This window comes from Mandrillus leucophaeus, unplaced genomic scaffold, assembly GCF_000951045.1.
Source record: "Mandrillus leucophaeus isolate KB7577 unplaced genomic scaffold, Mleu.le_1.0 Scaffold268, whole genome shotgun sequence".
NCBI lineage: Eukaryota > Metazoa > Chordata > Mammalia > Primates > Cercopithecidae > Mandrillus > Mandrillus leucophaeus.
The window spans coordinates 1,295,936-1,306,987 of NW_012102787.1; the positions used below are offsets into that span (position 1 = coordinate 1,295,936).

Sequence of the window (11,052 nt, forward strand, 5' to 3'; positions counted from 1 at the left end):
AGGATGGTCTTGATCTCCTGACCTCGTGATCCGCCCGTCTCGGCCTCCCAAAGTGCTGGGATTACAGGCTTGAGCCACCGCGCCCGGCCAAAAATGTTTTTTTCTTGGCTGGGCGTGGTGGCTCACGCCTGTAACCCCAGCACTTTGAGAGGCCACGGTGGGTGAGTCACGGGGTCAGGAGTTCGAGACCAGCCTGGCCAACATAGTGAAACCCCGTCTCTCTGAAAATACAAAAATTAGCTGGGCGTGGTGGTGCATGCCTGTAATCCCAGCTACTCAGGAGGCTGAGGAAGGAGAATTGCTTGAACCCGGGAGGTGGAGGTTGCAGTGAGCTGAGATCAGGCCACTGCACTCCAGCCTAGGCAACACAGTAAGACTCCATCTCAGAACAAAAAAAAAATTTCTTGTATTTGTTAAGTAATCAGTATTCTTCAGCTTTCCTCATACTTGCTTGTATCCCAGCCACCTAAATAAAACCAATTTAAGCTTCACAGAATATTAACAGAAGTGAGAAAATACAGAGGTGTAGCCAGAAGGAATGCAGTCCTTTCCCTTTTCCAGTGGGTCCCAGTCTCCCAAGGAGAAAGGCAGGATTTCCTAAGAATGTTTCGGGAGTAATCACAGGTTTAAGAAGTAAATCCTGGCTGGTCGCAGTGGCTCACACCTATAATCGCAGCACTTTAGGAGGCTGAGGTGGGCGGATCACGAGGTCAAGATACTGAGACCATCCTGGCCAACATGGTGAAATCCCATCTCTACTAAAAATACAAAAATTAGCTGGGCGTGGTGGCACACTCCTGTAGCCCAAGCTACTTGGGAGACTGGGGTAGGAGAATCGGTTGAACCTGGGAGGGAGGCGGAGGTTGTAGTGAACCAACATGGTACCACTGCACTCCAGCCTGGCTACAGAGTGAGACTCTAGCTCAAAAAAAAAAAAAAAAGTAAATCCTTTAGCATTCATTGTTCTGTTTTTATTTCCTACAATAGCAAGCCAGCTGACATGGTCACAGATGCTTTGACTAGCAAGGCCCCTGGGCTTACAGAAGGAGAAAGCTGATTATGTAGTTTTCCTATAACCCCCACCCATCCCCCAGATACTCACAGGTATCCTAGCCTAGCTGGTCCCTTTTCTTGCAGGCCTGGCATTTACCCTTTCACGGGTTTTAGCACAACATTTATTATTTTTTTGAAACTGCATTAACTAGTAGTATTCATGCAGAATACTTGGAAAATTCAGGAAAGCACCACCAGTGTTGTGGGTTAAATTGTGTCTGCTGAAAATATATGTAGAAGTCCTAGCCTGTAATACCTGAATATGACCCTATTTGGAAATGAGGTCTTTGCAGATGTAATAAAGTCAAGATGAGATAATTAGATAGGGCCTTAATCCAATATGACTGTTTCTCTTTCGCCCAGGCTAGAGTGCAGTGGGGCAATTGTGGCTCATTGCATCCTCCGCCTCTTTGGTTCTAGTGATTCTCCTGCCTCAGCAGCTGGGATTACAGGCGTGTGCCACCATGCGCAGCTAATTTTTGTATTTTTAGTAGAGATGGGGTTTCACTATATTGGCCAGGCTGGTCTCGAACTCCCGACCTCAAGTGATCTACCCACCTCAGCCTCCTAGAGTGCTGGAATTACAGCCATGAGCCACCACGTCCAGCCCAATATGACTGTTCTTATAAAAAGAGGAGAGAAAGACATAAAGGGAAGATGGCCATATGGCGATGACAGAAACACATATTGGAGTAATAAAGCTGCAAGACAAGAAACAGCAGGGATTGATGATGACAACCAGAAGCTAGGAAGAGGCAAGGAGGGATTCTCCCCTATAGGTTTCAAAGAAATGTGGCCTTGCTGACACCCTGATCTTGGACTTCCAGACTTTAGAATTGTGAGACAATAGATTTGTATGTTTTTAATTTGTTTTTTGTTTTGTTTTGTTTTGAGACAAAGTGAGTCTCTGTTGCCCAGGCTGGAGTACGGTGGCATGATCTCGGTTCACTGCACCCTCTGTCTCCCGGGTTCAAGCGATTCTCCTGTCTCAGCCTCCCTAGTAGCTGGGACTACAGGCACCCACCACCATGCCCGGCTAATTTTTGTATTTTTAGTAGAGACGGAGTTTCACCATATTGCTCAGGCTGGTCTCGAACTCCTGACCTCAGGTGACCCACCCACCTCAGCCTCCCAAAGTGCTGGGATTACAGGTGTGAGCCACTGTACCTGGCCTTGTTTTTTTTTTTTTTTTAAAGTCAGTTTGTGGTATTTTGTTATCACAGCTCTAAGAAACTAATACATGTAAGAAAAACATTCGGTCAGGGACTGCCCATATTAATGTTTTGATATATAATCTACCAAACTTAAATTTTTTTTTTTTTTTAAATAGTTTCACTCTGTTGTCTAGGCTGGGATATAGTGGTACGATCATGGCTCACTGCAGCCTCTACCTTCCAGGCTCAGGTGATTTCCTCCAACTCTAGCCTCATGAGTAGCAGGGACTACAGGTACACACCATCAAGCCTGGCTAATTTTTTATTTTATTTTATTTTATTTTTAAATTTAATTTAATTTAATTTTATTTTTTTGAGAGGGAGTCTTGCTCTGGCACCCAGGCTTGAGTGCAGTGTTATGATCTTGACTCACTGCCCCCTCTGCTTCCTGGGTTCAAGTGATTCTCCTGCCTCAGCCTCCCAAGTAGCTGGGACTACAGGTATGTGCCATAATGCCCAGCTAATTTTGTTCCTTTAGTAGAGATGGTGTTTCACTATGTTGGTCAGGCTGGTCTTGAACTCCTGACCTCAAGTGATCCACCCTCCTTGGCCTCCCAAAATTCTGGGATTATAGGAGTGAGCCACTGCACCCAGCCATGCCTGGCTAACTTTTGTATTTTTTTGTAGAGATGTGGTTCTGCCATGTTGCCTAGGCTGGTATCAAACTCCTGGGCTCAAGTAATCTGCCTGCCTTGGCCTCCGAAAGTGCTGAGACTACAGGTGTGAGCCACTATGTTCAGTCTTGTATATATAGTCTTTATAAATCTAGGAAGATAAAATATAAAGGTTTAAATATATATGAAGTTTAGTGCTGTAGCAGGAAAGAGTAAAATATACATACTTCTTTTATTCGTGATAGAGTAACTGGTACTGGATTAACCCTGTTGCCAAAACAACTAGAAAAACAGGAAAAAAATCCATATGAAAAACTTTCAAACATTGGATGAAAGGTAGCATAGGATTGGGATTCCTAAAAATGGGAAACAAGGTGAGCCCTAGAATGATTCCGGCTGTCTACCTGGGGTCACTTACAGGAGGACTGACTCAGAGGAGGAACGAAGTTCAGCAGTGGTGGTCCTACTGAGCTGAGAAGACAGAGCTCGGAGTTGGGGCAGTAGTTGGAATATGCTGGGAAGGGTGTTATAGTAGAGGGAACAACTCTAGAAATATGGGGTCTGGTGAGTACTGGCTGAATGTAAAGCTGTGTTTTCTTAGGGAAATTTTGTGAGCTATGCAAAGAATAACTACTGGAGTTTTTCTGTGTAGGAGATGTTCAACTCCTACTAGTTGGAGTGGAAAGACCAAGTTGAATACTGGCATAATTAGGCGTGGAACCCAGAAGGGCCACATTCTAGGGCTAAATCAGCCCTCAAAGGCCTTACTAGACCAATACTAAGAAAACTTAAAAACAAGTCTTGAAAGGATCAAGCTGACCTACAAGCTGATTAATTGCCTGCTAGAACAAAGGAAGAGAGCAAAATCTAGACACACATCTACAACGTTCAGCGTCTGATTAAAAAAGTACTAGATATAGGAAAAGGAAAATGGTGGCTCATTACCAGGAGAAAAGTCAGTCACTATAACAGATCCCAAAATAATAAAGATATTTAAATTAATAAACAAGGACTTAAAAAAGTGATTATACAATGATGATATGAATGTTCGGAAAAAGAAAAAAGAAAAAAGTGATTATAGACTGGGCCAAGAGGAACCACTTCAGGCCAGGAGTTTATGATCAGTCTGAGCCTGGGCAACAAAGTGAGACCCCATCACTCTCAAAAACATGAAAAAAAAGTAATTGTATGTGCAGGGACTTGAAGGGAAATGTTAAACATAATGAGAGAAATTTAAGCTATGAAAAAAACCAAGTGAAACCAAAAAATACAATCTTAGCAATGAATATTTTACTGGATAGGCCTTGTCGAAGATTAGACAGTTCACAAGAAAAGAGCATTGAATTACAAGATACGGCAATAGAAATTATCTAGGCTTAAACAGACAGGTTGGGAAAAAGCCGGAATAAAAATGCTTCAGTGATCTGTGAGGCATTATCAACTAGTCTACTGTATGTGAATTGGAGTTACAGGAGGAGGGAGAGAAGAGAAACAGTAGAAATATAAAAAGATAATCTCAAAATTTCTAAAGTTGATGAAAAATAATTCATAGATCCCAAAAACTCGTCATCTTAAATCTGATAAACTTAAAACCACACCAAGCCACATCATAATCAAGTTGCTAAGAAACAAGTAATAAACAACATCTTAAAAATTGCCAGAAGACACTTTACTTGTAGAGGAGCAAAGATAAAAGTGACTGTTGGTTTCTTAACAAACAACACAATGAAACATCTTTCAAATGCTGAGAAAAACTGTAAACCCCCTTGTGTGGTGGTGCATACCTGTAATCCCAGCACTTTGGGGGCTGAGGTAGGTGGATCTCTTGAGCCCAGGAGTTCAAGACCAACCTGGGCAATGTGGTGAAACCCTGACTCTACTAAAAATACAGAAATTAGCCCGTCATGGTTGTGCGTGCCTGTAGACCCAGCTACTTGGGAAGTTGAGGCGGGAGGATCACTTGAGTCTGGGAAGTCGAGGCTGCAGTGAGCTGATATCGAAATACTGCAGCCTGGGTGACAGAAACCCTGTCTCCAAAAATAAAAATAAATAAAACAATGTTTGCTTAAGACAGGATTTTGTATGTAGAAAGTCTTAAGGAATCTTCAAAATAAAGAATTTCATTGATCACAGGTCAATATATAAAAATGAGTTATATTTTTATATTTAAAATTATTGGGGAATGAAATTTATATTTTATGTATTTTATTTTTAGAGACAGAGTCTCATTCTGTTACCCAGGCTGCAGTGCAGTGGGCACGATCATGGCTTACTGCAGCCTCGAACTCCTAGGCTGAGGTGATCCTCTCCTCACTCTCTAGAGTAGCTGGGACTATAGATGCACGTCGTCACCAGCTGATTAAGAAAAAAAATTAATTAAAAAAAATTTTTTTTTATTGAGATGGAGTCTTGGTCTATCTGTTGCCAGGGCTGGAGTGTAGTGGCGCATTCTCAGTTCACTGCAACCTCTGCCTCCTGGGTTCAAGCCATTTTCCTGCCCCAGCCTCCCAAGTAGCTGGGATTACAGACACCTGCCACCACACCTGGCTAATTTTTTGTGTTTTTAGTAGAGACAAAGTTTCACTGTGTTGGCCAGGCTGGTCTCAAACTCCTGACCTCAAGTGATCCACCCTCCTCTGCCTCCTAAAGTGCTAGGTTTACAGGTGTGAGCCACCGCTCCTGGTCACACCAGCTAATTTTTTATTTATTTATATTTTTTTGAAGAGATGACATCTTGCCACATTGCCCAGGTTGGTCTCAAACTCCTGGCCTCAAGTGATCATCTCACATTGGCCTCCCAAAGTACCACCATGCCTGACCAGTTTTCTTTGGATATGTTTCTTTCCTCTGCAATGTAACTTACTTTATTATTTAAAAAATGGGGCTGAGCACAGTGGCTTACACCTGTAATCGCAGCACTTTGAGAGGGCAAGGCAGGAGGATTGAGCTCAGGAGTTTGAGATTAGCCTGGGCAACATAGTGAGACCCCCCTCTCTACAAAATTAAAAAATACCAGCTGGGCGTGGTGGCGCACACCTGTAATCCCAGCTACTTAGGGGGCTCAACTGGGAGGATTGCTTGAGCTTGGGAGAGTGCGCCTGCAGTGAGCTGTGATTTTACCACTGTACTTCAGTCCTGGCAACAGACCAAGACCTTGTCTCAAAAAAAAAAAAAAAAAAAAAAGGTATCTTTAGAGGGCTTGTTTATGTGGAAATGCAGCAGTTGAAAATGTGAGGTTTTGCTCCTATCTATCATGACCAAATCTGTTAAATTTCTTTTCCTCCATTTTTATGGAATCCTTCAGTTAGCCTCCTATAAAGGACAGAACTAAGACTGACAGAAATTGTTTCAAGGTAACATTTTTCCCTAATCAGTGCTTTGATCAGAATCAAATGTTTTCATGAGAGAATGCTCTATAATTGGAAGACTTTGTAAGAGCTCAGGTTAAGGTGACTTTCTGGGTGATAATTTTGGCAAAACTCGTTACATTTTTTGTATGACATTTAGGTTGTGTTCAAGGTGCACTTATATAGGTGACTAGGGTGAGCCTCCTCCTCCTTTTTTCTTTTTTTTCTTTCTTTCTTTTTTTTTTTTTGGAGACAGGGCCTTAACTGTGTCACCCAGGCTGGAGTGCAGTGGCATGATCTCAGCTCACTGCAACCTCCACCTCCCAGGCTCAAGCAGTCCTCCCACTTCAGCTGCCTGAGGAGCTGGGACTACAGGCACGTGCCACCAAGCCTGGCTAATTTTTGTACTTTTTGTAGCGATGGGGTTTCACCATGTTGTCCAGGCTGGTCTTGAACTCGTCGGCTTAAGGGATCTGTCCGCTTCAGCCTTCCAAATTGCTGAGATGACAAGCATGAGCCACCACATATGGCCTGGGGTGAAACTTTTTAGGAGAAACTCATAGCTTGAGACTTGTAAGGTCAAAGGGCATGTCCCCATTTTAAAAGTGCTGTTACATTGCTGAGCAGAAAGGGTTGTGCGGACCTGTATATACACTAGCAATATAATGCCTTTTATACGGTTTTCAGTTTTCCTTTCTATGCTTACCTACATTCTGAACCCGGGCACTAGAATTTTGTATTCTATTTCATCTCCCATATCAAAGCGTTGCTGTCTACTTTGGATCTGTTTTTTGTTTGTTTATTAGAGGCTGATGCCTTGATCAGCTTGATAGGGATATCCTCATTCACTCCCAGGAGTTAATTTTTTACCTGTCCTTTCCTCAGGAGTTGTAAGTTTTGTCTACTAACTGCAGAATTCCATTTTTTTCTTCAAGAGTTAAAAGAGCTGGGGGAAGTTTGGGGTTTTGGATTCCCTGGAGATTGTTGAAACCCTAGCATATAGATTCTTTTTCAGAGAAGTCGTGTAGCTTTTAAATGGAATCCGGGTATTAGTTCCTGTACCTCAAACTCCAGTGTACTGAAACTTATTTGTAACAACCTTTATATTAACTCTAATCCTCTACTGAAAAAAGTTTCTACAGTATTTATAATAGAGTCTCACTTATGAAGTCTGGAAATTGGACATTTTAGTTCCAACCCAGGACTCTTTTCTGCTTTTCTACAACAGTGCAGATGAGTATTATTTATATAGATATTTTGGGCTAGGCATGGTGACTTATGCCTGTAATCCCAGCACTTTGCGAGGCCAAGGCAGTTGGATCACCTGTGGTCAGGAGTTCGAGACCAGCCTGGCCAACATGGTGAAACCCCCATCTCTACTAAAAAAAGAAAAAAAGAAAAATACAAAACTTAGCCTGATGTGGTAGGTGCCTGTAATCCCAGCTACTCATGGGAGGCTAAGGCCTGAGAATCGCTTGAACCTGGGAGGCGGAGGTTGTAGTGAGCCGAGATTGCGCCATTGCACTCCAGCCTGAGAGATGGAGCAAGACTCTGTCTCCAAAAAAAAAAAAGAAAGATGTTTTATTTTGCCTTTTTCAGGTGTGGACATCTCAAGATCGCCAGTGTGTCCTGAGTACCTTAGCACAGTTGCTCTTGGATAAGGACTGTACTGTGCTGGTTGGTCGCCAGCTTCGCCCTCTCCTTTTGGATTTGCTGGAAAGGAATGCCGAAGCCATTAAAGCTGGAGGCCAAATCAACCATGATCTGCATGAACGGCTCTGTGTGTCGATGAGCAAACTCATCGGTAACCATCCTGATGTCCTCCCGTGAGTAGCAATTTTATTATTCACATTTCTCCTTCAGGTGATAGAACCTACTGTCTCCTGGGATGTAAGGGAGTCTGAGCTGAAAAGGGAAAACAAATACAGAAAGGAGAGAGATAAATAGTATTGTTTTATAAAAAGAGTCACAGCAGAATCCATTTATCCAGCTCAGTTTAGTGAGCATTTACTAGTTTTCTCTTAAATCTTGGCCATCAGAACAGACCGGGAAAGGTGGTCAGGATATGTCCCCAATGCTCTCAAGGATTGTATCATGTGGCAAGACATGCATATACAGCGGAGTAAATGAGGTTTAACTGAGATTCTTATAGCATCCACCTCTAATGGGAAAGATTCCTTGCTTATTAGAGCAGCTGAAGGAGTGGATTAGAAGAGCTGTAGTATCCCTTCCAAATTCTATGAATTTATCTGAATTAGTGTACTAAGAGCTGTGTTAGAGCCGGGTTTTAATGTAACTTTTAAAGTGATAGTAAAATATGGTTTATGAGGCGTAGTCAAAAGAGGCAGCAAAACTGAGTGTCAGGGGTTTTTAAATTGAGAAGATTTTTTAAGCTATCGCTCTAAAAATGATTAGTGTTCTGTATACTAATAGGACATTTCTTTCTTCTTTTTTTTTTTGAGACGGAGTCCTACTCTATCACCAGGCTGGAGTGCAGTGGCATGACCTCTGCTCACTGCAACCTCCGCCTCCCTCCTGGGTTCAACTGATTATCCTGCCTCAGCCTCCTAAGTAGCCAGGACTATGGGCGCACGCCACCACGCCCAGCTGATTTTTGTGTTTTTAGTAGAGACGGGGTTTCACCATGTTGGCCAGGATGGTCTCAATCTCTTGACCTCGCGATCTGCCTGCCTCAGCCTCCCAAAGTGCTGGGATTACAGGCGTGAGCTACTGTGCCCGGCCAACAGGACGTTTCTTATATCCAATGTTTTATTTATTAGTCTTCATCAGTACAATAAATACACTGGCTTTCTTGGAAGTATGATATCTAGTCTGGTCCTTCAATGAGGAAATAAGAAATGAAGACTTGGGGGGAGAACACTGTTGGTATGAGTTTTTCTAAAAGGGGATGAGAAAAAAATGGACCTGGTTTAATGGAACTAGAAAATATACAGCCAAGTAAAGATCAGGACTCTGAGAACATTCCTGGCTTTCTCTATTTTGATATGTCAGGTATCAAAGTTCTGTCTTATAAAAAATTAAGGAATTTGTTCCTTGCTTTCTTTTCACCTTGATTAAACTTGTGCTCCCAAATTCCCTCAGCTATAGCTTTGGAGACAGTTTCAGAAGGTTAGAATGACACAATAGGTGTTGATTATTTTCTTTTTTTTTCTTTTTGAAGCAGTCTCACTCTGTCGCCCAGGCTGGAGTGCAGTGGCACGATCTCGCCTCACTGCAACCTCCTCCTCCTGGGTTCAAGTGATTCTCGTGCCTCAGTCTCCTGAATAGCTGGGACTACAGATGCACATCACTATACTTGGCTGATTTTTTTTTTTCTGAGACAGGGTCTCACTCTGTCACCCAGTCTGGAGTGCAGTGGCACAATCTTGGCTCATTGCAACCTCCGCCTCCCGGTTCAAGTGATTGTCCCACCATCACACCCCGCTAATTTTTCTGTTTTCTTTTGTTTTGTTTTTTTGAGACCAAGTCTCACTCTGTCACCTAGGCTGGAGTGCAGTGGTGTGGTCTTGGCTCACTGCAACCTCTGCCTCCCGGGTTAAGCGATTCTCCCACCTCACCCCCACTCCGAGTAGCTGGGACTACAGGTGCGTGCCACCACACCTGGCTAATATTTGTATTTTTAGTAGAGATGGGGTTTCACTATGTTGGCCAGGCTGGTCTTGAACTCCTGACCTCGTGATCAGCCTACCTCGGCCTCCCAAATTGCTGGGATTATAGGTGTAAGCCACTGTGCCTGGCCTAACTTTTGTATTTTTTTGGGTTTTCACCATGTTGTCCAGGCCAGTCTTGAGCTCCTAGCCTCAAGTGATCTGCCTGCCTCGGCCTCCCAAAGTGCTGGGATTACAGGCATGAGCTACCACACCCAGAAATTATTTTCCTTTAATGTTATGTCAGAGTGTAACATTATTTCTAAATTTTACCTATACTGACTTGACCAGCACCTGCTATGAATCGTGTCTGCAGTACACAGAAGTATCCTGGACTAGTAAAGAAGAAAATACAGTTCCTTTTCCTCTACATTGGCAGAACACATCACTTCTAACATCAGATGTGTGACTTTTTACCTGTATCTATCAATTGTCTGACACCGGTTTGGTAGCCTACAATTCAGTTCAACTCTGAGATTATCTATCTGGAGTTAGTACTGACCCCACAGGTTAAGGATTCAGTCCCACAAGAGTATCTCACCATTCCTCCCCTGCACACCCCCTCTCTAGACAAGAATCTCAAGTCTAGGTTATCATATATGCATCTGACCAAAAGGCTATAAATCAGAGACTTCCTTGACCTACCTCTTCAGGTTTGATTATTCGCTAAAATGGCTCACAGAACTCAGGAAAACAGTTTCTTTACCAGATTATAAGTGTATTAGAAAAGGATACAACTCAGGAAGAGCCAGTTAGATGCACAGGACAAGGCATGGGGGAAGGCGACAGTAAGCATCTATGCCCCCCGCCAGCTGCAGCACCCTCTCAGCACCTCCATTTGTTTACTACCCTGAAAGCTCTCGGGACCCCATTTATTTTTGTTGTTGTTGTTGTTTTGAGACGGAGTTTCGCTCTTGTTGCTCAAGCTGGACTTCAGTGGCGCGATCTCATGTCACCGCAACCTCCGCCTCCCAGGTTCAAGTGATTCTCCTCCCTCAGCCTCCCCAGTAGCTGGGATTACAGGCATGTGCCACCATTCCTGGCTAATTTTGTAGTTTTAGTAGAACGGGGTTTCTCCATGTTGGTCAGACTGGTTTCAAACTCCCGACCTCAGGTGATCCGCCCGCCTAGGCCTTCTAAAGTGCTGGGATTACAG

The 11,052-nt window shown here is 43.3% G+C and overlaps 1 protein-coding gene across 1 annotated transcript in view; it reads left to right on the top strand.

The window, feature by feature from the left end:
- Positions 1 to 11,052, top strand: part of MDN1 (MDN1, midasin homolog (yeast)) — a 199,369-nt gene that overhangs the window by 7,428 nt on the left and 180,889 nt on the right. The window contains exon 2 of the mRNA XM_011984463.1: positions 7,828 to 8,054. Within this exon, the coding sequence (XP_011839853.1) occupies positions 7,828 to 8,054 (227 nt within the window). The remainder of the gene's footprint in view (positions 1 to 7,827; positions 8,055 to 11,052) is intronic.